This window comes from Hyla sarda, chromosome 5 (genome assembly GCF_029499605.1).
Source record: "Hyla sarda isolate aHylSar1 chromosome 5, aHylSar1.hap1, whole genome shotgun sequence".
NCBI lineage: Eukaryota > Metazoa > Chordata > Amphibia > Anura > Hylidae > Hyla > Hyla sarda.
In genome coordinates, this window is record NC_079193.1 from 130,434,308 (window position 1) to 130,461,383 (window position 27,076).

The 27,076-nt window shown below is 42.4% G+C and overlaps 1 protein-coding gene across 10 annotated transcripts in view; it reads left to right on the top strand.

Annotated features, from left to right (window-relative positions):
* The window catches only part of ADCY1 (adenylate cyclase 1), a 605,827-nt gene that overhangs the window by 404,016 nt on the left and 174,735 nt on the right, over positions 1-27,076 (top strand). For all 10 annotated transcript variants that reach the window (XR_008843996.1, XR_008843995.1, XR_008843997.1 and 7 more), the window contains 2 exons: positions 3,515-3,612; positions 26,416-26,500. Coding sequence is in view for 7 of the 10 variants with exons in the window: in XM_056520271.1 (XP_056376246.1) it covers positions 3,515-3,612; positions 26,416-26,500 (183 nt within the window). In the remaining 3 variants the exon portion in view is untranslated. The remainder of the gene's footprint in view (positions 1-3,514; positions 3,613-26,415; positions 26,501-27,076) is intronic.

The following is a 27,076-nucleotide window of genomic DNA, read 5'->3' on the forward strand; positions in this document are numbered from 1 at the left end:
CCATACCGCCGCTTATACGGAAAAATAAAAAAGTTAGAGGTCATCAAAATAAAGGGATTATAAATGTACTAATTTGGTTAAAAAGTTTGTGATTTTTTTTAAGCGCAACAATAATAGAAAAGTATGTAATAATGGGTATCATTTTAATCGTATTGACCCTCAGAATAAAAAACACATGTCATTTTTACCATAAATTGTACGGCGTGAAAACAAAACCTTTCAAAATTAGCAAAATTGCGTTTTTCGTTTTAATTTCCCCACAAAAATAGTGTTTTTTGGTTGCGCCATACATTTTATGATATAATGAGTGATGTCATTACAAAGGACAACTGGTCGCGCAAAAAACAAGCCCTCATACTAGTCTGTGGATGAAAATATAAAAGAGTTATGATTTTTAGAAGGCGAGGAGGAAAAAATGAAAACGTAAAAATTAAATTGTCTGAGTCCTTAAGGCCAAAATGGGCTGAGTCCTTAAGGGGTTAAAGGTATGATTTTTTTAAAGGTAAGGAGGAAAAAACAAAAATGGAAAAACCCGGAGTCCTTAAGGGGTTAATTCTGAGCCCTGCAATGTGCCCAGGCTGCATAGACCATGCCACTTATTGGGTATTGCCATACACAGGAGAACCCACATAACAATACCTGGGTAGAAAGTCTCTGGTGGCGCAAACTGGGCACAACGGATAAGGCACTTTAATGGCATATCTGTGATGCAGTAAAAATTTTCCATTTGCACTATCCCGAAAGCATTAGCTATGGGAAAACGTTAGTTGGATCAAAATGCTCAATACGCCCTTTTTTGAATTCCTTGAGGGGTGTAGATTCTAAAATGGGGTAATTTTTCCACAATTTTTACACCTCTAAGCACAATACAATAAATGTGACCAAAGTAGACCTGAACTTGGGCTTGGTGCTATCTCTCTCCTGAGCCCTGCCGTCTGCCCAAGCAGAAGATAACATGCCGCAAATGGGGTACTGGTGTCTTCAGGAGAAGTTGAGTAATAAAGTTTGGGGTGCTATTATTCCTGCGTTCCTTGAAAATGACCCAATTTGTGCTAAATGTAAAATTTGTGCATAAAAGTGACAAATTTTATTTTCACGTCCTAATGTTACAAACTATCAAAATGCTCACTACTCCCCTAAATGAATTCTCTGAGGGGTGTAGTTTCCAAAATGGGGTCACTTGTGGGGATTTTCCACTACTGGTACCACGGTAGGTACTGCAAATGCAGCTCGTGTGAGAAAACACATTCTGCAACGTTCAGGAGAAGTTGGGTAATACAATTTGGAGTACTATTATTCCTGTGTTCCTTGTAAAAATGAGCTAACTTGTGCTAAATGTGCAATTTGTGCATAAAAATTACAAATTTAATTTTCCCGGCCTAATGTTAAAAACTATCCTCAATCACCTGTGGGGTCAAAATGCTCACTATCCCCCTAAATGAGTTCTCTGAGGGGTGTAGTTTCCAAAATGGGGTCACTTGGGGTATTTTTCCATTGTACTGGTACCATGGTAGGCACTGCAAATGTAGCTGGTGTGAGAAAACACATTCTGCAAAATCTGCATCCAAAATTCCAACATTCCTTTTGTGCTCTGCTGTGTGCCCAAAAATCAGTTTATGACCACATATGGGTTACTGCCACATTGTGGGGTCTTTCCACTGTACACGTATCTCGGTGGGCACTGCAAAGTATCCTAAGAAAAAGGAGGTGTCAAAATCCACTATGTGCTTCATAATGTCTTAGGCCTGTATTTGAGTCAGGGAGCACACTAGGATGGCGTATGAAATATTTGTAAAATTGGGGTAATACATTTAAATGTGATTTTTATTTTTATTTATTTATTTATTTATGTTAATATCTTCCATGTCACTGAAAAAAATATAGTAGAAACAAGAAAAATGCTAAAAAAAAAAAATTGAAATTTTAAGGAAAAATGGTCACCCGTTCACCTGCACTATAACGCGATACATCGGGTTATAGTGTGCGTGAACAGGAGAACGACGCGGGGTCTCGGACCCTTATTAATATTTCGGCACTTATGAATATTTAAATCTAGCCGGCGGCCCCACCTCAAAGTGCAAGTCAGCACTGGAAGAGGGTGATCTTCGGGGACCGGGGCTCCGGACTGCAGGTAGGTATAGCAGTCCGAGACCCCGCATCGATCTCCTGTTCACCCGCAATATAACCCAGTGTATCGTGTTATAGTGTGTGTGAACGGCTGACCGTTTTCTTTAAAAAATGTCCCTTCATTTTGCTTAATTCTTGTGAACCACCTAAAGGGTTAATAAACTTTGTAAATGTTATTCTGAATTTTTTAAAGGGTGCAGTTTTTAAAATGGGGTGATTTTGGGGGGGTTTCTAGCATACAGGCCTCTCAAATCCATTTCATAATTGAAGTGGTCACTAAGAATGTTATTTTGAAATTACCATGAAATTGTGAAAAAATGCTCATAATATTATAAGCCTTCTAATGCCCTAAAAAAGTTAGTTATGTATAACAAATTATGCAAACATAAAGAAGACATATTGTAGATGTGAATTAATAACTACATTTATTTGGCATGACTATTTCTCTTACAAGTAGATCCTTTCCAATCTAGAAAAATGCAAATTTTTCACGATTTTTTTGTTTTTCACAAAAACCACTAAATGGATCAACAAAAATGTGTACAATAATAGATAAGTTTGAAAACATGTCTATCAGTTTAATAATTTTGACCTACATAATACAAAAAACATGTTAGTTTTATTGTCAGAGTGCACTGCATAAAAACAAAATACATTTTAAAAATGGCAGTAAATAGCATGTGATGGGCGTGATTACACAGTTAAGGTGTGTGCATTTTGTACATTGAGGCGTATGTATGCCTATATACACCACCTGACTATATTATCCCACCCATCACTTGATATTCACTTCCATTATTAAAATTAAAGGGGTATTCCAGGCAAAAACTTTTTTTTATATATCAACTGGCTCCGGAAAGTTAAACAGATTTGTAAATTACTTCTATTAAAAAATCTTAATCCTTCCAATAGTTATTAGCTTCTGAAGTTGAAATGCTGTTTTCTGTCTAACTGCTCTCTGATGACTCACGTCCCGGGAGCTGTTCAGCTCCTATGGGGATATTCTCCCATCATGCAAGGGATATTCTCCCATCATGCACAGCTCTTGTGACGTGACATCATCATTGAGCAGTTAGACAGAAAACTTCAGAAGCTAATAACTATTGGAAGGATTAAGATTTTTTAATAGAAATAATTTACAAATCTGTTTAACTTTCCGGAGCCAGTTGATTTATATAAAAAAAAGTTTTTGCCTGGAATACCCCTTTAAGTTTAATCTGATGGATTCCTTCAATTGTCTGAATAAATTCACATATCTTGGGAAAGGAATGGTGTATCAATTTGGTATGAGTTTTTGGATAAATCTCAGAAAATTAAAAATGTATTAACATTATTACTTTGTACTTTGTGCCTGTTTTTGTTTAAACACTGTTTTTCTCTTTAACAGTATCACCAGCTTCATGATGAATATTTTACCAGTGCAGTCATTCTTTCATTAATTTTAGCTGCCTTATTTGGCCTTGTCTACCTTTTGATAATTCCGCAGTAAGTAATCTTAATCAGCTTTTAAGCAGTCATAGATACTTGTCTCATCAACATGTGACTACAACAGCTGTACACAAAGTCCCCACATGGCTGCTGTGAGGAGAACCCTCTTTAGAATGGTGGTCCAGCACCATTCAAGGGGGGGCATCGGTCCTCAGAAAGTTTGCAGGAATACCCCTGATACAAGGTATTGGTCAAACAATGCAAATAAGTAGTAGATAATAAAAATTACATTTATTAATTACATTTATTTACCACTTAAGGACCAAGGGCGTACAAGTACTGGTACTTAAGGACCAAGGGAGTACTGGAATCATTCAGCAGGAACCCTGTGCAAACCCCTGGGGGGGGGTCCTGAGAAGCAACCTCCACAGGGGTTGGTCAAAAGCGACCGACCAATAGCAGAATGGGGGCGGGGGGTTATAGTTTGGTTTCCCAGTCTACCCATCCACTGTAGTCCGGGCAGAGCAGGGGAACCATGATGTGACCGGCGCTGGAGTTCACTTGCCAGAGGCGATCGGGGGCGGGCGGTAGAGGACGGCGATGCGGCTCCCTGGTGCGGCAATCCTACGGAAGGGGGTGAGTTGTTGCCTAGCAACATCTGGAGGGCTACAGTTTGGAGACCACTGTGCAGTGGTCTCTAAATTGTGGCCCTCTAGATCTTGCAAAAGGACAACTCCCAGCATGCCAACACAGCAGTTTGCTGTCTGCCCATGCTGGGATTTGTAGTTTTGCAACATCTGGAGGGCCATAGTTTGGAGATCGCTGTGCAGTGGTCTCTAAACTGTGGCCCTAAAGATCTTGCAAAACTACAACTCAAAAGCAAAAGGCTGTCTCGGCATGCTGGGAGTTGTAGCTGCGTACCTCCAGCTGTTGCATAACTACATCTCTGGGAGTTGTACTTTTGCAACAGCTGGAGGCACACTGGTTGGAAAATACTGAGTTAGGTAACAGAAGTGAAGGTTTCCAACCAGTGTGCCACCAGCTGTTTCAAAAATACAACTCCCAGCATGCACGGTCTGTAAGTGCATGTGTGCATGCTGGGAGTTGTAGTTTTGAAACAGCTGGAAGTTTGCCCCCCCCCCCCATGTGAATGTACATTCACATGGGCGGGTTTACAGTGAGTTTCCTGCTTCACGTTTGAGCTGCAGCAAAGTTTCCGCTGCAACGCAAACTCCTAGCAGGAAACTCATTGTAAACCCCCGCCCATGTGAATGTACTCTAAAAAACACTACACTACACTAACACATAATAAAGGGTAAAACACTACATATACAACCCTTACACTGCCCACCCCCACCCCCCAATAAAAATTTAAAACGTATTGTACGGCAGTGTTTCCAAAACGGAGCCTTCAGCTGTTGCAGAACAACCATTCCCAGCATTTCCGGACAGCCACTGACTGTCCAGGCATGCTGGGAGTTTAGCAGCAGCTGGAGGCACCCTGTTTGGGAATCACTGACGTAGAATACCCCTATGTCCACCGCTATGCAACCCCTAATTTAATCCTTAAAGGCGCATGGCGCTCTATCATTTCGGAGCCCTGTCGTATTTCAAGGAAACAGTTGAGGGCCACATGTGGGGTATTTCTGTACTCTGGAACAATTGCACTACAAATTTTGGGGGGCTTTTTCTTCTTTTACCCCTTATGAAAAGGAAAAGTTGGGATCTACACCAGCCTGTTAGTGTAATCCTATAAAAAATGTTACACGAACATGCTGGTGTTGCCCTATACTTTTAATTTTCACAAGAGATAAAAGGAAAAAAAGAACCCCAAAATTTGTAACGCAATTTCTCCTGAGTACAGAAATACCCCATATGTGGGCGTGTAATGCTCCGCGGACGCACAAGGCTCATGAGTGAGAGCGCACTATGTACATTTGAGGCCTAAATTGGCGATTTGCACAGGGGTGGCTGATTTTACAGCGGTTCTGACATAAACGCAAAAAAATTAATACCTATGTGTGACCCCATTTTGGAAACTACACCTCTCATGGAACATAACAAGGGGTATAGTGAGCCTTAACACTCCACAGGTGTTTAACAAATTTTCGTTAAAGTTGGATGGGAAAATTAAAACAAATAGGGGTTTATTTACTGAGTGGAGTGTAGGTTTCTTTGTGGGTTTTGATTTCCCACTGGTATTTTCCCAAGGTATTTACTAAGGTTTCCCTACATTTTGCACTTTTCCCTACATTTTGCTTTTTTTACAACTGTTCTGATCTGTCGTGTTTTTCTCAGCTCAAATACACCACTTTTTCTGTGGAAACCTTAGTAAATATGTTGGGATTTTTCAAAACTGTCAGGGCCATGCCCCTTTTGTCGGGATCACGCCCATGTTATACCATGGCCACGCCCCCTTTTCGGGTTTTTTTTTGTAAAATGGAGGGTTTTGTTTTTTTTAGTCGCAAATTGTGTCACAAGGGACGTGCGACACAATTTGGGCGCAAAACCCGACAAAAAAGAGTCGGGATCACCCCATAATGTTTTAACTAAAACTGCTGGTGTTACCCTAAATTTTCATTTTCACAAGGGAAAATAATAACAAAGCCCCCATAATTTGTAACCCCATTTCTTCTAAGAAAGAACATACCCCATATGTGGATGTAAAGTGCTCTGCTGACGAACTACAATGCTCAGAAGAGATGGAGTGCCATTGGGCTTTTGGAGAGAAAATTTGTCCAGAATTGAAGGCCACGTGTGTTTACAAAGCCCCCATAGTGCCAGAACAATGGACCCACCCACCACATGTTACCCTATTTTGGAAACTACACCCCTAACGTAATGTAATAAGGGGTGCAGTGAGCATTTATGCCCCACAGGTATCTAAAATGTAATTTTTCATTTGCACAGCCCACTGTTCCAAATATTTGTCCAACGCCTGTGGGGTGTAAATGCTTACTGTACCCCTTTTAAATTCTGTGAGGAATGTAGTTTCTAAATTGGGGGTCACATGTGGGGGGTCCACTGTTCTGGCACCACGGGGGGCTTTGTAAACGCACATGGCCCCTGACTTCCATTCCAAACAAATTCTCTCTCCAAAAGCGCAATGGTGCTCCTTTCCTTCTCTTCTGAGCATTGTAGTGTGCCAGCAGAGCACTTGATATCCACACATGGGGTATTTCCATGCTCAGAAGAAATGGGGTTACACGTTTTGGGGGGCATTTTCTCCTATTACCCCTTGTAGAACTGTAAAATTTGGGGAAAATACTGCCTTGAGGGGTGTAGTTTCCAAAATAGTATGCCATGTGTTTGTTTTGCTATTCTGGCACCATAGGGGCTCCCTAAATGTGACATCCCCCCCCCCAAAAAAAAAAAAACCATTTCAGCAAAATTTGCTTTCCAAAAGCCAAATGTGACACCTTCTCTTCTGAGCATTGTTGTTTGCCCGCAGAGCATTTTACTTCCAACATGGGTTATTTCCATACTCAGAAGAGATGAGGTTACACATTTTGGGGGGCATTTTCTCCCATTACCCTTTGTAAAAATGGTAAATAAAAAAATAAATAAAAAACTGCCTTGAGGGGTGTAGTTTCCAAAATAGTATGCCATCTTCTTTTTTTTTTTTTGCTGTTCTTGCACCATAGGGGTTTTCCTAAATGTGACATGTCCCCCAAAAACCATTTCAGCAAAATTCACTCTCCAAAATCCCATTGTCGCTGCTTCCCTTCTGATCCCTCTACTGCCCCGCCGAACACTTTACATACACATATGAGGTATTTCCTTACTCGAGAGAAATTGGGTTACAAATTTTGGGGCGCTTTTCCTTACCCCTTGTACAAAATTAAAGAACTGGGTCTACAAGAACATGCGAGTGTAAAAAATTTTGATTTTGAATTTTCTCCTTCACTTTGCTGCTATTCCTGTGACTCACCTAAAGGGTTAACAAACATTCTGAATGTCATTTTGAATACTTGGTTTTGAAAATTTCATGAAAAATTTGAAAATTACTGCTGAACTTTGAAGCCCTCTGATGTCTTCCACAGGTCAACTTTATGATGCCAACATAAAGTAGACAATATAACATTTATTTGGAATGTCTATTTTCCTTACATGCGAGAGAAGGCTTCAGTAAGAGGTACAGGAGTACGTCGGCGCTGAACGGAGAAATGTTTATGCTGTAGAATGATAGAAAACTATTTAGTTGTTTCCTTTCAGTCTACACAAGCTTTGAAACAATTCCCCATTGTCCATACATTAAATTCTGAGACACAGTCTGCCATTTATTTACTCACTTGTAGTTGCGGTTTGCAGTACCTTGGCCGTGATGGTGCGGTCACGTATGTGCAAACATCGCTCTAATATTAAGAATACATTTTTATTACATAGTGTGTTACGTCATCTCACAATTACCCACCCAGGTAATGTGGATTCACTATCTCTTATTATATTGGAAACTATACCGAGTGATTGCCCTAATCGTTTTCAGCGATTAAATAACCGCAAATAGTTTTGGATTTTTAAGTTATCCACACTTTCCCCGCAGGGTTTAAAGGAAAATATTGAAAATGTACGATAATATTCCCATATATTGCATATTTATTTGTAATGTATATTTTATGTATTCCGTATATTTTGTATAACATTTTTATTGCATCAAATTGTTCTGTCATGATATATTTTGTCTATATCTTTTGTCTATATTGATTGTATTTATTGTATACTTTATATACTCTGTTAGCCAGATCATATATATATTTTATATATCATTTTTAACATTGTGAACATTGTACACCTCTCATGGGTTAATTTTTGGTAACCAAGTGGTTAACTTGGTCCTACTTATACCCACCCCCCTCCCTTATTTGCCATGCCTGGTGAATCTGCGCTTGCGCAGGGAAACGCGTTGCATCAATTAAACTGGATTTTATTTTCCTACCTGCTGTGTCCTGGGTCCGTTCAGCGCCGACGTACTCCTGTACCTCTTACTGAAGCCTTCTCTCGCATGTACACATTGTGGACTCCACACCAGGAGGGCTACAGACAGACCATTGTATCCAAGCGATTCCCATTGTTGTGTATGTTGTTACACAACCACCCTGGGTGAGCAGTTTTAAATCAGCTTCTACTCTCCCCCCCCCCCCCATCTCCGGTGGTATTACCCTATGGAGCGCCTTCTCTCCTGTTTTTAGAATATTTTCCTTACAAGCAGAGAGCATCAAAGTTATAAAAATGCAAAATGTTCAAATTTTTCATGACATTTTGCAATTTTTCACCAAGAAATGATGCAAGTATAGACAAAAATTTACCACTATGTTAAAGAAGAATCTGTCATGAAAAAACAGTCTCGGAATCAAATTCATAAGTAAAAGCATCCAGGAGTTATTAATGCTTAACCTCTTCAGGACACAGGGCGTATGGATACGCCCTGCATTCCGAGTCCTTAAGGACGCAGGGCGTATCCATACGCCCGTGGGAAATCCGGTCCCCACCGCTAGCCGGATGGGGACCGGAGCCGGATGGCTGCTGAAATCGTTCAGCAGGCATCTCGGCATATCGCCCAGGGGGGTCATCATGATTCCCCATGTCCACGATCGCAGCACTTCGCTTATCAATTCAGACGAGCGATGTGCTGCGATTCCGTTCCCTGCCGCTCTCCGGGCGGGGATCGGAGCCGGATGTCTGCTGATTTCATTCAGCAGACATCCCGGCAGTGTGCCGGAGGAGGTCCGGAGGACCTCCTATACCGGCGATCGCTGCAGGACGCCGTTAAGTATTAACCAGCGTTTTGCAGCGGTTTCGGGTCATCGGTCACGGGTGACCCGGATAAAGATGATGAATGATGGTGTAATATACACCACCAATCATCATCCGTACTGTGCTGGGGGCTGGCATTGTTGCCATCCCCCTCAGTACAGTTGTGATTGGGTGGCCAAAGTGGCCACACCAATCACAGTATAATGGGAGGGGATGGTGGGGGCTAGGAGCATGTTGCTCCGTTCTGCCCGCCATTCCACAGAAATTTTTTCGGCGAACCTCAGTGGGTGTCCATGGGTCCGTAGCACCTTAAGCTGCGTGACCCCGGCCCTGCTGGGTCGCTGCAGTCTGCCGCCAGCTTTTTTTTAAGCGTGTGTGCGGACCCTCTTTGTTATAAAAGAGCGGTCCGCCACCGTTTGTTAAAGCCCACCCGCCGCTGATCAGTCCTGTAGTACTGATCAGCGTTTTTTTTTTGTGGTGCCGGTGCTTTTTTTCGCGTTTTCTAGCGTTTTTTTTGCACACATAGGCGGTCCGTGCCACCAGTAGCAGGCGTGTACTGTGTGGACGGACCGTACCTTTGTGTGCAGCCTGTCCCACCGCTGTCAGTGATTTATCACTGATCAGTGTTTTTTTGGGGTTCAGGTGGGTGCATTTTTCCGGGGTTAAGCGTTTTTTTATTTAATTTTTCGGGTTGTTTGTGTGGGGGTCTGTGTACAAGCCACCAGGCACTGTTCTGGGCTGAGTGGCCGGACCCCCCACTGACTTCTGCGCCCCCTGCTGCCACAAGCGCTAATCAGTGCGCACACCACTGATTAGATAAACGCTTTTTTTTTGGCGCAGGGCTTTTTTGCACTAGAAGTCCCTTTAAAAAAAAAAAAGTCCCCTTTTTATTTTTTTTCTGTTAGGGCGGGTTAGTTTAGTTAGGTTAGGTTAGGGAGGGTTAGGGAGGTAGTCTCGCACCACACCACACACAGCACACACACCAATAAAGTTTTCCCCCCCACACACACACACCCCTCCATCCCCATTAGAGTAGGGAAATGGCCCGCAGAGCGTTTTCGGCGGAGGAGGCTTATGCCATAATTGCCTCCGACACCGAGAGCAGCTCAGAGGACGATGAAGACCCCACCTTCCTTATTTCATCGTCCTCCTCATCATCTAGTTCTGATGATGAACCACCAAGGCGGCGGAGACGCCGCCGTGCGGCGCCGCAAACCTCCTCTGTCCTTGACCCTGTGCCCCATGCTAGTATGAGTACCCCTGGCGCTCATACTAGTGAAGCCCCATTGCCAAGGTCACTGGCACCTCGTACCGGAGAACTTGTCTGGACTCAGCCAGCGGACCACGAGCCTGTGATCCTGAGTTTGTTGGCGACTCAGGAATCAAGATTAACATCGCCGGGTTCACTGAAAAGGACTTTTTCGGTCATTTTTTCAGTGACGACTTTGTTAATCTAATGGTTACACAGACGAATCTGCATGCCCAACAGTTTGTCGCCGCTAACCCGGGCTCACTTTTAGCTAGACCCGGCGGCTGGACTCCAGTCGATGCAGCCGAAATTAGGTCCTTTTGGGGCCTTGCGCTGCATATGGGTCTAGTTAAAAAACCCAGTGTCAGGCAATATTGGAGTGGGGACATTTTCTACCAGACCTCGCTCTACAATATGGCCATGACATGTCCCCGGTTCGAGGCCATTCGGAGATGTTTGCATTATGCTGATAATGCGGCATGTCCCCCCCCGAACTGATCCCGCGTATGACCGTCTGTATAAAATCAGGCCGGTCATCAATTACTTCGGGGACAGATTTTGGGAGGCCTATGTCCCTGGAAGGGAGGTCGCTATTGATGAGTCTCTCATCAGCTTTACGGGGAGACTCAGCTTCCGGCAATACATCCCTACCAAGCGGGCGCGGTATGGCGTGAAAATGTATAAACTTTGCGAGAGTACCTCCGGGTACACTTGCAAGTTTATGGTGTATGAGGGACGAAATTCCCGCATTGAACCCCCAGATTGTTCCAACACTCTGGGTGTTAGCGGGAAAATCGTTTGAGGCCTTTTGCACCCATTGCTAGATAAAGGTTACCACCTTTACGTGTATAACTTTTATACTAGTTTCCCTCTCTTCACATCCCTCGCCGCCAGATCCACGGTCGTTTGTGGTACAGTCCGGAAGAATCAAATAGGCCTTCCTTCCTATCCCCTGCAGACTCCTATCCCCCGGGGTGAGCCCCGTGCCTTTTCCCATGAGAACCTATTGTTGGTCCGGTATAAGGACAAGAGGATGTCCTTATGCTCCCCACTATTCATGGGAACGGCAGTACCGTTGGAACGGTCCTCAAGCCCGATTGTATTCTGGACCACAATCGCTATATGGGGGGGGAGTTGATCTTTCTGATCAAGTCCTCAAGCCATGCGGAAAACAAAGGTATGGTACAAAAAAGTTGCGGTCTACATGGTACAGGTTGCCATGTACAACTCTTTTATACTGTACAAGTATGCTGGCAACACAGGGACATACCTGCAGTTCCAAGAGGAAGTTCTAAAGGCCCTCATCTATGGTGACCGGCAAAGAGCGGGTCAGAGCACCTATGGAATTGTGGGCGCCCGGATCATCCCTGGCCAACACTTTCCAGGTGTGTTCCCCACACTGGAAAGAAGGGACGATCTCAGAAGAAATGCAGAGTGTGTCGCAAGAGGGGGATTCGGAAGGACACCACCACTCAATGCGACACTTGCCCAGATAATCCGGGCCTCTGCATAGGCTGCTTCAGGGAGTATCACACTTCCATGGAGTACTAAATTTTCCATCCTTTGCCCTAATTTTCATTCCCCAAAATTCGACTCCAATGTACCAGTCCAGGTACATTGTCTTCCAAATTTTATACCAACCCCCCCACACACACACACACACACACACACACACACACAAAAAAAATATTTTTTCCCCACAATATCTTTTTTTTTTCTTCCCCCTAAAAAATGGGTCATGGGACATAGAGTCAAGAGCATTGGAGGTTTGCAGTTGCCTCAAATGCGCAATGCTCTTTCCACCTGAGCGGGTTGCTCATTTGACGTAACAGAATAGGGACGGCCCCACACATCCCCTTCCCAGAATGATGATTCAGAGTATAGGGTTTGGGGCGGGCATCCTTTTTACTTTTGGCTGTACTCTGGGTCATCATTCTGGGAAAATAATTGGCATATCAGTACTAAAATTGCAATTTTCTTTTCCCCCATAGTACACTTCATCCATTCCTGGAAAATAAATGAAGGGAACACCCGTCTGTTCCAAATCTCCACTTCACCCTATACACCTTCCCTATGGGGTGTACTGTTTGTAAAAGGTTCACATGTGGGTGTTCCTTTCTTGTATTTTCCTCTGAATGTATGTAACTGTTAAGTCCGTAACAAACATCTGCCTCAAATGCGAAGAGTTCTCGCTGAGCTCTGTCGTATTTCCAGGCGACAATTCGGAGTCACATGTTAGTTGTTCCCAGAAAAATGAAGCAGAGCATAGGTTGAAAATTGCAATTTTCAAAAGCTACCCTTCATCCATTCCTAGAAAATAAATTTAGGAAACACCTGTGCGTTCAATATGTGCTCTTTACCTCTATACCCATTCCTCGTGTGGTGTACTTTCTGTAATGGTGTCACATGTGGGTGTTTCATTTTTGTATTTTCCTCAGAATGTATGTAACCGTCAGCTACTGATATGCCATAGGTGTCAGGATTCGGCAGGCTGGAGGTGGATCCTCTGTGTCAGAGAGGGATTGGCGTGGACCGTGTCGGTGGACCGGTTCTAAGTTGCTACTGGTATTCACCAGAGCCCGCCGCAAAGCGGGATGGTCTTGCAGCGGCAGTAGCAACCAGGTCGTATCCACCGGCAACGGCTCAACCTCTCTGACTGCTGAGAAAGGCGCGGTATAAGGGGTTAGACAAGAGCAGGGTCGGACGTAGCAGAAGGTCAGGGCAGGCAGCAAGGATCGTAGTCAGGGGCAATGGCAAGAGGTCTGGAACACTGGCTAAGGATACACAAGGAACGCTTTCACTAGCACAATGGCAACAAGATCCGGCAAGGGAGTGCAGGGGAAGTGAGGTAATATAGGGAAGTGCACAGGTGAACACACTAATTAAAAACCATGCGCCAATCAGTGGTGCACCGGCCCTTTAAATCGCAAAGAACCGGCATGCGCGCGCGCTCTAGGAAGCGGGGCCGCGCGCGCCGGGACAGCACAGATGGGGAGCGAGTCTGGTAAGCGGGTCGGGATGCGCACAGCGAGCGGGCGCGTCCCGCATCGCGAATCGCATCCCGGCTAGGGACATTATCGCAGCGCACCCGGTCAGCGGGTCTGACCGGGGCGCTGCATACAGGGGAACGCTGTGAGCGCTCCGGGGAGGAGCGGGGACCTGGAGCGCTCGGCATAACAATAGGCCACAAAAACAAACTGACCTCAATGACTTCTGAGCCTTGTTGTGCGCCCGCCCAGCACGTTACCCCATATGTGGATGTATTTTCATAGTCAGGGGAAAAAGCCCTCCAAAATTTGTAACCCAATTCCTCATATTACCCCTTGTGAAGATGTTAAAAATTGGATAAGCCCAGTATTTTACTGTAAAAAAAAATCTAATTTTTCAATTTATGGCCCACTCTTCAAAAAACCTGTGAGGTGTTATTTCCCACTGTACCCTTTGTTACGTTCATTGAGGGGTGTAGTTTCTAAAATGGTGTCACGTGTTTTTTTTTTTTTTTTGCTGTTGGGGGCTTTATAAATGCACATGACCCTCGACTTCAATTTCAACAAAATTTTCACTCCTTCTATTCTGAGCATTGCAGTGCGTCCACAGAGCAATTTACATCCACATATGGGGTATTTTTTTTCTCAGACAAAATTGTTCTACAAATGTTGGGGGCCTTTTGCCCTGTTACCCAATGTGAAAATGAAACATTTGGGGTAACACTATCAATCTAGTGCAGAAAAATCAAATTTTTCACTTTTATGGCCCACTGTTCAAAAAACCTGTGAGGTGTAAGTACTCACTGTAACAATGTTACATTCCCCGAGAGGTCTAGTTTCCAAAATGTAATGCCATGTGTTTTTTTTTTTTTTTGCTGTCCTGGCACCATAGGGGCTTCCTAAATGCGGCATGCCCCCAGAGCAAAATTTGCTTCCAAAAAGCCAAAATGTGACTCCTTCTCTTCTGAGACCTGTAGTGCACCAGCAGAGCACTTTTCACCCCCATATGGGGTGTTTTCTGGATTGGGAGAAATTGGGCTTCAAATTTTTGGGGGGGTATTTTCTGCTTTAACCCTTTGTAAAAATTTAACATTTTTGGAAAACCAAGCATTTTAGGTAACATTTTTTATTTTTTTTTACATATGCAAAAGTCGTGAAACCCCTGTGGGGTATTAAGGTTCACTTTACCCCTTGTTACGTTCCCCAAGGGGTCTAGTTTCCAAAATGTGATGCCATGTGGGGTTTCTTTTGCTGTCCTGCCACCATAGGGGCTTCCTAAATGCGGCATGCCCCCAGAGCAAAATTTGCTTCCAAAACGCCAAATGTGACTACTTCTCTTCTGAGACCTGTAGTGCGCCAGCAGAGCACTTATCACCCCCATATGGGGTGTTTTCTGAATCGGGAGACATTGGGCTTCAAATTTTGGGGGGGTATTTTCTGCTATTACCCTTTTTAAAAATGTAAACATTTTGGGAAAATAAGCATTTTAGGTAAAAATATATATATTTTTTTTACATTTGCAAAAATCATGAAACACCTGTGGGGTATTAAGGCTCACTTTATCCCATGGTACATTCCCCCGAGGGGTCTAGTTTCCAAAATGGTATGCCATTTTTTTTTTGCTGTTTTTACACCCTAGGGGCTTCCTAAAGGTGACATGCCCCCAAAACCATTTCAGAAAAATGTTCTCTCCAAAATCCCCTTGTAGCTCCTTCCCTTCTGAGCCCTTTAATGCGCCCGCCGAACAATTTATAGACATATGAGGTATGTGCTTACTCAAGAGAAATTGGGCTTCAAATACAAGTAAAAATTTTCTCCTTTTACCCCTTGCAAAAATTAAAAAATTGGGTCTACAAGAACATGCGAGTGTAATAAATGAAGATTTTGAATTTTCTCCTTCACTTTGCTGCTATTCCTGTGAAACACCTAAAGGGTTAAAACACTGACTCAATGTCATTTTAAATACTTTGGGGGTTATAGTTTTTATAATGGGGTCATTTATGGGGTATTTCTAATACGAAGACCCTTCAAATCCACTTCAAATCTGAACTGGTCCCTGAAAAATATTGAGTTTGAAAATTTTGTGAAAAATTGGAAAATTGCTGCTGAACTTTGAAGCCCTCTGGTGTCTTCCAAAAGTAAAAACACGTCTATTTTATGATGCAAACATAAAGTAGACATATTGTATATGTGAACCAAAAAAAAATTTATTTTGAATTTCCATTTTCCTTACAAGCAGAGAGCTTCAAAGTTAGAAAAATGCAAAATTTTCATTTTTTTCGTCAAATTTGGGGATTTTTCACCAAGAAAGGATGAAAGTTACCACTAAATTTTACCACTATTTTAAAGTAGAATATGTCAAGAAAAAACTATCTCGAAATCAGAATGATAAGTAAAAGCATTCCAGAGTTATTAATGTTTAAAGTGACAGTGGTCAGATGTGCAAAAAATGCTCTGGTCCTTAACCCCTTAAGGACAATGGACGTACTCCTACGCCCGTGTTTCCGAATCCTTAAGGACCGAGGACGTAGGAGTACGTCCTGTCCATTCCCGGCCCCCCGCCGCTAGCCGGAGGGGAGCCGGTGCCCGATGCCTGCTGAAATCGTTCAGCAGGCATCGCGGCATATCGCCCAGGGGGGTCATTATGCCCCCCCATGTCGGCGATGGCTGCAGATCGCTGGACAATTCAGTCCAGCGATCTGCGGCGATTCCGGGTCAATCGGGTCTCCGGTGACCCGGAATTACTGGCTGATCGGGGCCGTCAGAGACGGCCCCGAACAGCCAGAGCCTGCAGGGGTGAGGTGGCACTGGTGCCACCTCACGATCGCCCTGATTCGTCGGCCGGATTACCGGCCGACCAATCAGGGCGCCTGCTGCGGGTGTCACTCCCGCACCCGCTCCGCCCCTCTTCCGGAGGACGTGAGCGGGTGCTGGGGACCCCGATCCCCGGCGTTAATGTTGGGATCGGGGCCCCAGGAGCGACGGCGGCGGCGGGACTGACCTGCAGCGTCGATCAGCAACAGCAGGAGGTGAGTGACAGCCTCCTGCTGTTGCTTAGCAACAGCTCCCAGCATGCAAAAAGGGCATGCTGGGAGCTGTAGTTATGCAACAGGAGGAGGCAGACCACCACAACTCCCAGCATTCCCTTATGGGCATGCTGGGACTTATGGTTTTGCAACAGCTGGAGGCACATTCTTTCTATGGAAAAGTGTACCTTCAGCTGTTGTGTAACTACAACTCCCAGCTTGCACAAACAGCTAAAGTGCATGCTTGGAGTTGTAGTGGTGCATCTGCTGGTTGCATAACTACAACTCCCAGCATGCCCGTTGGCTGTCGGTGACTGCTGAGAGTTGTAGTTTTGCAACAGCTGAAGGCACACTGAGTTAAGTAGCAAACCAGTGTGTCTCCAGCTGTTGCATAACTACAATCCCCAGCATCCCCAGCCAAAGTAGTATGCCTCCCGCTGTTGCATAACTACAACACCCAGCATGCCCTTCCGCTGTCCGTACATGCTGGGGGTTGTAGCTTTTGCAACAGCTGAAGGCACACTGGTTGCAAAACACTGAGTTTGTTGCCAAACTCTGTTTCACAACCAGTGTGCCTCCAGCTGTTGCAAAACTACAACTCCCAGCATGCACTGATAGACCGTACATGCTGGGAGTTGTAGTTTTGCAACAGCTGGATGTCCCCCCCCAATGTGAATGGACAGGGTACACTCACATGGGCGGAGGATTACAGTAAGTATCCGGCTGCAAGTTTGAGCTGCGGCAAATTTTCTGCTGCAGCTCAAACTGCCAGCGAGAAACTACTGTGAACCCCCGCCCGTGCGACTGTACCCTAAAAACACTACACTACACTAACACAAAATAAAATAAAAAGTTAAAAACACTACATATACACATTCCCCTAAACAGCCCCCCTCCCAAATAAAAATGAAAAATGTCTGGTACACCACTGTTTCCAAAACGGAGCCTCCAGCTGTTGCAAAACAACTACTCCCAGTATTACCAGACAGCCACTGACTGTCCAGGCATGCTGGGACTTTTACAACAGCTGGAGGCACCCTGTTTGGGAATCACTGGCGTAGAATACCCCTATGTCCACCCCTATGCAAGTCCCTAATTTAGGCCTCAAATGCGCATGGCGCTCTCACTTTGGAGCCCTGTCGTATTTCAAGGCAACAGTTTAGGGCCACATATGGGGTATCGCCGTACTCGGGAGAAATTGTGTGACAAATTTTGGGGGGTATTTTCTGCTATTAAGCTTTTTAAAAATTTAAAATTTTTGGGAAACCAAGCATTTTAGGTAAAATTATTATTTTTTTTTACATATGCAAAAGTTGTTAATCACCTGTGGGGTATTAAGGTTCACATCACCCCTTGTTACGTTCCCCGAGGGGTCTAGTTTCCATAATGGTATGCCATGTGTTTTTTTTTTGCGGTTCTGGCACCATAGGGGCTTCCTAAATGCGGCATGCCCCCAGAGCAAAATTTGCTTTCAAAAAGCCAAATATGACTCCTTCTCTTCTGAGACCTGTAGTGCGCCAGCAGAGCACTTTTCACCCCCATATGGGGTGTTTTCTGAATCGGGAGAAATTGGGCTTCAAATTTTGGGGGGTATTTTCTGCTATTATCCTTTTTAAAAATGTAAATTTTTGGGGAAACCAAGCATTTTAGGTAAAACTTTTTTTTTTTTTTTTTTTTTACATATGCAAAAGTCGTGAATCACCTGTGGGGTATTAAGGTTCACTTTACCCCTTGTTACGTTCCCCGAGGGGTCTAGTTTCCAAAATGGTATGCCATGTGGTTTTTTTTTGCTGTCCTGGCACCATGGGGGCTTCCTAAAGGTGACATGCCCCCCAAAAACCATTTGTCACTCCTTCCCTTCTGAGCCCTCTACTGCGCCCACTCAACAATTAACATAGACATATGAGGTATGTGCTTACTCGAGAGAAATTGGGTTTCAAATACAAGTAAAAATTTTCTCCTTTCTACCAATTGCAAAAATTCAAAAATTGGGTCTACAAGAACATGCGAGTGTAAAAAATTAAGATTTTGAATTTTCTCCTTCACTTTTCTGCTATTCCTGTGAAACACCTAAAGGGTTAATACACTTACTGAATATCATTTTGAATACTTTGGGGGGTGTAGTTTTTATAATGGGGTCATTTATGGGGTATTTCTAATATGAAGACCCTTCAAATCCACTTCAAACCTGAACTGGTCCATGAAAAATAGCGAGTTTGAAAATTTTGTGAAAAATTTCCAAATTGCTGCTGAACTTTGAAGCCCTCTGGTGTCTTCCAAAAGTAAAAACTCATTAATTTTATGATGCAAACATAAAGTAGACATATTGTATATGTGAACCCAAAAATGTTTTATTTTGAATATCCATTTTCCTTACAAGCAGAGAGCTTCAAAGTTAGAAAAATGCTAAATTTTCATTTTTTTCATCAAATTTTGGGATTTTTCACCAAGAAAGGATGCAAGTTACCATAAAATTTTACCACTAAGTTAAAGTAGAATATGTCACGAAAAAACAGTCTCTGAATCAGAATGATAACTAAAAGCATTCCAGAGTTACTAATGTTTAAAGTGACAGTGGTCAGAATTGCAAAAAAACGCTCCGGTCCTTAAGGTGTAAAATGGCCTGTTCCATAAGGGGTTAAGGTGAAAATGGGCTTGGTCCTTAAGGGGTTAATTAATAGTAGATAATAATACACATAAAAATAGCATTCTAAAATCATTGCAGGGCCCTTGCTGTAACATAAAAAGAGTGTTTTTGCTGTAAAAAGAGATATGGACAATAAAATGAGAAATAGAAATAATAATAAAAAGTATCTGCACAGTTGGAATGTAGAGGTCAGTGTTTTGGAGTAATCTCTTCAATAACACCCCAGTGTTCAAATAGGAACACTCATATATGATTTAGCGATTGTCCAGCGTTACATACATGTCCACCAAGTGAACAATTAAGATCTGGTTAAATATGAGTATCAGTATGATAGAATAACAGCAGCAGCAGTTCTTAGGAAGAGTCACAAATAATGTTAATTAGGCAGATTGATGCAAGTTAGGCTCTATGGGCCATTTCACAGTCTCCTTATATAATGAAACAATGATGGTCTGACACTCAGTGTCATATACAATGTCCTGTAAGAGCAGTGGCTGTATGAAAGCATACGGTGCTATGCATCTCTCACCCATCGTCTTATATGTATGATACCATGGAGCTCTCGCAATTACCCCTCAGCTCTAACAGGATCGACTAGCTGCTAGCAAGTTTACAGGTCTCTGGCGTCTGTGAGAGTGGGGAGGGAGAGGTTGTGGAAGGTAGCTTGGGATGCAATCTCTGTGCTGATTTGAGCTGTTCCTCCTTGTGCGCATCAGCGTGAAAGTCGCTGGAAGTGCAGTCCTGTAGCTGTAGTAGTGGTGTCTGTAGTGCTGGAAGTGGATGGGCTTCAGATTATGATACAGTGTAGCAGATAAAAAGCTAAACACGTTCCAGGGTGTTTAAACTGTCCCCTTCTTCAGTAGCTAATAACAAAATGAAAGTACTGGTATTTATATTAAACCAGCTGAATATCCGGCATTGCCCGGTTTTTTCCTTCCTAATCCTTGTTGGGGAGGAAAATAAGCAAAGGTGCAAGCTTTTGACTTCATATTCTGTCCTCATATATTGTTGTCATATCCCGGCCTCCTATCCTGGCCTCCTATCCTGGCCTCCTATCCTGGCCTCCTATCCTGGCCTCCTATCCCGGCCTCCTATCCCGGCCTCCTATCCCACCTCCTATCCCGGCCTCCTATCCCGGCCTCCTATCCCGTCCTCCTATCCCGACATCCTATCCCGTCCTCCTATCCCGTCCATCTATCCCAACCTCCTATCCCGACCTCCTATCCCATCTTCCTATCCCATCCTCATATCCCTTCATCCTATCTTGACCTCCTATCCCATCCATCTATCTCGACCTCCTATCCCGACCTCCTATCCCGACCTCCTATTCCGACCTCCTATCCTGACCTCCTATCCCGACCTCCTGTAATATGTGTACCAGCTATTGAAATATCTCTAGCCATACGGAAGTTATGTGGGAACACACATTTTCCATTGATTTGCATGGGACTTTAAACAAAAAGCCAGACCCTCACAAATGGGGGCAGTTAAGGGTTAAATGAACTATCCTATATTTTAAGTGGACATATAAGTAACATGTGACCAAGTATTATGGAAATATCTCCAGCCGTTTCAAAGTTATGCAGTAACATATATTTCCCATAGACTTGTATGGGACTTTAAACATAAACCCCGCCCCTGGCAAATGGGGGTGAGTAAGGGTTAAATCACCTATCCTATGTTTGTTGTTGACATATAAGTAACGTTTGTGCCAAGTTTCATGTTAATATCTTTAGCCATTTGGACGTGATGCTGGAACATACATACATACATACACACACACACGTTGAGTTTTATATATATATATATATAGATAGATAGATAGATAGATAGATAGAGGATATAAGGAAAGACTGAAATGGATGAGTATGGATGAGAATGAAATGGAGAGATGGCAAAAGTGGCCTGGAGTGATGGTTGGATAAAAGTGGTTAGCCCCTGGTAGATTAAATATCTCAGGCAATGTTGAATAAATGGAAGAAGTAAAAAAACGTCCTTGGTTATATACGTATAAGAAGATGTATTGAAAATGTATAGGTAACAATAAACTACAGAAATATAGATATAAATCTAGGAGATATAATTGTATAAATATTAATTAAGAAAATGGAAAATTGAGTGAATAGTGGACAGAATGCTAGAAAAGAATGAGTGTGTGACTTGTAGTAGCATAAATGGATGTGGGCTTTAGGACAAAGCTGGTTCTCCTAACATATGTATTTCTTCTAATACAAACAAGAAAGCAATTTGTGAGTAAGGTAATTAGAAAATATATTGCTAATAAAAGTGTATAAGAATGCACAGATGGTGATAGACATATGCACAGATTGAAAAATACACAAAAAAAATTAAGAAATATAGCCAACTGTATATGGTATTCCTCTAGACGCTGGGTATGCAGCCTACCCAATATGAGTAGTGGGTGGGGAGCGCACAGCAGATTCTCCCAAGTATCACATGTCAATTAGGGTATTCCATTGGGAATTCATGCATAGGGGTATGAATATGCATAGGTTTATAGTACAAATGTGTAATATGAAGGGGCTGTGTGTGGGGTCCCATTTGGGACCAGTCTCGATGCTGGGTATGCAACATTCCCGATATAGATTGTGGGTGGGGAGCTCGAACCAGGACCTCCTCAACGGAATCCTAATAGTTCAAAATTACAGTTGAGACCTTTAGGTTTAGGGCTCTCAAATTAAAATATTTTCCAGCTTTCTGCTCTCAACATTTGTAACATATGACTTCCTCCTCTATTTGCTTTTGACTCATTGTAAACCAACAAATAATAGTCCTGATATGCCGCTATTGTGGTGAGAGGATAGTGGGGGTTTCAAGTTACTCTTTCGTATGTTGTATATGTGTTCAGAGATCCTAGTCTTAAGTTGTCTCTTAGTACGGTAGATATATGGTTTCCTACACTGGCATTGTAGAAAATAGATGACCCCCTTGGTGTTGTAAGTAAGAAATTGATTAAATTCCCCCAAATATAGGCCCCAAAAAACAACAAATGTCACATCCACTACCAATAATTTAAAATGGGATATTAATCAGTTTCTTACTTGCAACTTCAAGAGGGTCATCTATTTACTACAATGCCACTGTAGGAAACAATACATCTACCATACTAAGAGACAACTTAAGACTAGGATCTCTGAACACATATACAACATACGCAAGAGTAACTTGAAACACCCACTATCCTCCCACTTTGCAACTCACCACAAAAGCAACATATCAGGACTATTATTTGTTGGTCTACAATTAGGAAAAAGCAACAGGCAAGGTTACAAATGTTGAGAGCCAAAAAAATATTAGAATTTTAGAGCCTGGAACCTAAAGGTCTCAACTGTAATTCTGAACTATTTGAATTCCTTTAAGGAGGTCCTGGTTCGGTCTCCCCACCCACGACTCATATCAAGTAGGCTGCATAACCAGAGTTGAGACTAATCCAGGGAGGGATCCCATATACAGCATCCGCTGCAATATACAGTTGACTATATTTCTTAAAGGGGTTATCCAGGAAAAAACTTTTTTTTATATATATCAACCGGCTCCAGAAAGTTTCCCCACATTGCGTACTTTAGGGGTTCCCATTGGCAGGCAATGTCACATGACGTACACTGCTCTCATTTAGGAGTACAGTAACACTGAAAAACATATATACGTATATCAGTAACATAATTAATTTAGGAAAATATATTATTTTGCTATAGAAAATAAAAATAATTAATTTGACTGCAAGTGTCTAGTGGGCCCAACACCTTGTGCTGCCAACCTGCCTGAAGCAGTCCGAAGCCACAGGATAGCTACTGGGGCTGGGACACCACAGAATAAGTGCTGTAACTTGGAATAACCCTTTAAAGGGGTACTCCGGTGAAATTTTTATTTTTAAATCAACTGGTGCCAGAAAGTTAAACAGATTTGTAAATTACTTCTATTAAAAAATCTTAATCCTTTCAGTACTTATGAGCTGCTGAAGTTGAGTTGTTCTTTTCTGTCTAAGTGCTCTCTGATGACACCTGTCTCGGGAACTGTCCAGAGTAGAAGCAAATCACCATAACATACCTCTTCTACTCTGTGCAGTTCCCGAGACAAACAGAGATGTCAGCAGAGAGCACTGTTGTCAGACAGAAAAGAACAACTCAACTTCAGCAGCTGATAATTATTGGAAGGATTAAGATTTTTTAATAGCAGTAATTTACAAATCTGTTTAACTTTCTGGTGCCAGTTGATATTAAAAAAAAAGTTTTTTCCTGGAATACCCCTTTCATTATTTTTTTTGTGTATCTTTCAATCTGTGCATATGGCTATCCCCATCTGTATGTTTTTACACACTCTTATTAGCAATATATTTTCTAATTACCTTACTCACAAATTGCTTTCTTGTTTGTATTAGAAGAAATACATATGTTAGGAGAACCAGCTTTGTCCCAAACCCCACATCCTTTTATGCTCCTGTTCCTCCAGGTCACACATTCATTCTTTTTTAGCATTCTGTCCACTATTCACACAATGTTCCATTTTCTTTATTAATATTTATATTATTATATCTATTATTATATCTATTTTTCTGTAGTTTATTGTTATCTATACATTTTCAATACATCTTCTTATGTGTATATAACCAAGGACATATCTTGTCCATTTTGAAAATTTTTCCATTTATTCAACATTGCCTGAAATATTTATTCTACCTGGGGCTAACCACTTTTATCCAACCATCACTCCAGGCCACTTTTTCTATCTCTCCATTTCATTCTCATACATCCATTCCCTTGATCCATTTCAGTCTTTCTTTATATCCCATATTTCAGATAAATACCAGTACTATCATTATGTTATCAGCTACCGAAGAAGGGGACAGTTTTAACGCCCTGAAACGCGTATTATCTGCTACACTGTATCATAATCTGAAGCCCATCCACTTCCAGCGCTTCATACACCACTACTAAAGCTATGGGATCGCACTTACGGCATTTCCAACAACTTTCGTACGTGATGTACACGAGGAGGAACAGCTCAAAGTAGCACCGAGACTGCATCACAAGCTACCTTTCACAACCTCTCCCTCCCAATGCTCACAAGACAGCAGAGACCTGCAGACGCGTTTCGAACTTGCTAGCAAGTTTGAAACGTGTCTGCGTTTGTTTTTAATGTACCTATAGGGTTTTGTTATCTTTTTTTGTTGTCCACATTTTTTACCCATGTGAAGTAAAAGCTAAGTTTTATCCATTTTTGTGAGCTGGACCCCCAACCTCTATTGTTTGTTCCGTTCCTATTTGAACACTGGGGTGTTATTGGAGAGATTTCTCCAACACACTAAACTCTATATTCCAATTGCACAGATACATTTTATTATTATTTCTATTTCTCATTTTATTGTCCCATCTCTCTTTACAGCAAAAACACTTTATGTTACAGCAAGGGCCCTGCAATGATTTTAGATAGCTATTTTTATGTGTATTATTATCTACTATTAATTAATGTAATTTTTTATCATCTACTACTTATTTGCATTGTTTGACAAATACCTTGTGTCCCTGGAATCTTTCTGAGGACCGATACTCCCCTTCCTATTTTAGTTTTTAACTCTTTTGGCCATTTGGGTATATATGTCCATTTTCGGTTAAAGGGGTACTCCGCTCCTCGACATCTTATCCCCTATCCAAAGGATAGTGGATAAGAAGTCTGATCGCGGAGGTCCCGCCGCTGGGAACCCCCAGGATCTTTCCTGCAACACCCCCTGTCATCTGCTGCATGGAGCGTACTTCGCTCCGTGCCTGGTGATAGGTGATACAGGGGCCTAAGTATCATGACATCACGGCCCTGCCCTCTCCTGCCATCACTGCCCACCTTCTCAATGCAAGTCTATCGGAGGGTGTGTGACAGCCGTCATGCCCACTCCCATAGACTTGTAATGAGGGGGTGGGCCGAGACGTCACGTCACCCAGCAGATGACAGGGGGTGCTGCAGGAGAGATTGCTGGGGTTACCAGCACGGGACCCCGCGATCAGACATCTTATCCCCTATCCTTTAGATAGGAGCTATAATGTCTAGGGGTGGAGTACCCCTTTAACCTCAAGTTTTGTATACTGTGAGCTGCTCGTTTTTCAATAGTTTTTTATAGAATTACAAAAAAGCATTAATTATATGCCCAAAATACTATAGGATCAGGAGGCTAAGAATTGTCCCACTAGTCCTCAAGGCTAAGGAAAACCTTCTAAGTTTATTGTATTTAAAAATACATATAATTTGGAGTGCGCTCAGGATCCAGACCATCTCCATACCCAGAAGCTGCTGGCTGCATTTATCAGATGACAGCTGCGGGCAGAAATGGGGACAGCAGCTTTTAGATCCGGACTTTCCAAACTTTTCTTGTTGGTGACACTCTTTTACACATGCATAGTTTGTGACACACTTTTTACCATATCGCTAATTGCATTCTTCATTGCCCTACCAACAGTAACGGAGCTCTACAGTGCCGCAATATTTGACTGCATATATAATATCTTATGTACCAGCATAATTAATGTGGCTGCTGCCCCCCTGTACCATTTCATCACCCCCTGTGTTATTTCAGCCTCCCCCTTTATCACCCCCATGTGCCACTTTATTACTGCCTTCATCACCCTCTGTGCCATTTCATCTAACCCTCTTCATTCCCGCTGTGCCACTACATTAGCCCCTGTGCAATTTAATTACCCCCTTCATCACACCCTTTGCCATTTAAATCCCCCTATCACCCCTGTGCTATTTCATCCCCCCTTTATCAGCCCCTGTGCTAATTTTAAAGGCAGCATGGGCCATGGCCACTTAAGCATAGTGACCGATGGCTGTTGTGGTATGAGTCAGTCCCACAACACACCTGTTGACTGCTGCCGACACACCGATGTGTAGCAATACCCATTTTGGATAGAACTGATATAGATGTTTAGAAGCTTCATGCCCGCTATTTTCAGGCTCTGATCACTCAACCAAGTTGTACTTGACACATATGTTTAAAATCTACTCAAAAAAATTACCTTTTGACAAAAAATGTTGTTGTCAAAAGGTAATTCCAATCCTATTGTGAGGGAACTAGCCTTCTATTCTGCTATTATTATACTGTACTTTATCTGTATTTATTGCAATTTTATGAATTTGTTGTTAAATTCCAGATAGATAAATGCTTTTTTTTTTTTTTGTTTCCACTAGAAGCACTATTGTCCTTGTCCTCCTGGTGCTCTGCATATGCTTCCTGGTGGCTTGTATAATGTATCTACATGTCACAAGAGTACAGGTAAATATATTGTCAGAACAGACTTTAAATGTATGTGTCAGAGACTCAATAATTCATTTATTATATTTTAAAAAATGTGAACCTTTATTTTACAATATTTTAAATTTCTAAATACACTGCAGTATGCAGTGGCTTTAGTCTAAAAATGCAGAAAATATTACCACAGCAGTGACTAGTAGTTTAGTAGTACATTTACAAAGTTAGAAAAAATCTATTGGATAAATTGCTTCAATGTCTGCAGGAAATCCATAATAAAATTTATTTTACTTGATGTAACCTTACACATTGCAAAGAGTGAAATCTGACTTGCTGTAGACAGGAAAATAGTGGAATAACAGCCAAAATAATAGCACAAAATAAAAGTACAGTTTTCTACATTCATAGTTACATAGTTAGTATGGTTGAAAAAAGACATACGTCCATCGAGTCCAACCAGGGAATTGAAGGGAAGGGTGTAAGGGGATAAGGGAAAGGGATGTAGTTTTATAATTCTGCATAAGCATTAATGTTATTTTGTTCCAGGAATGTATCTAACCCTGTTTTAAAGCTGTTAATTGTTCCTGCTGTGACCAGTTC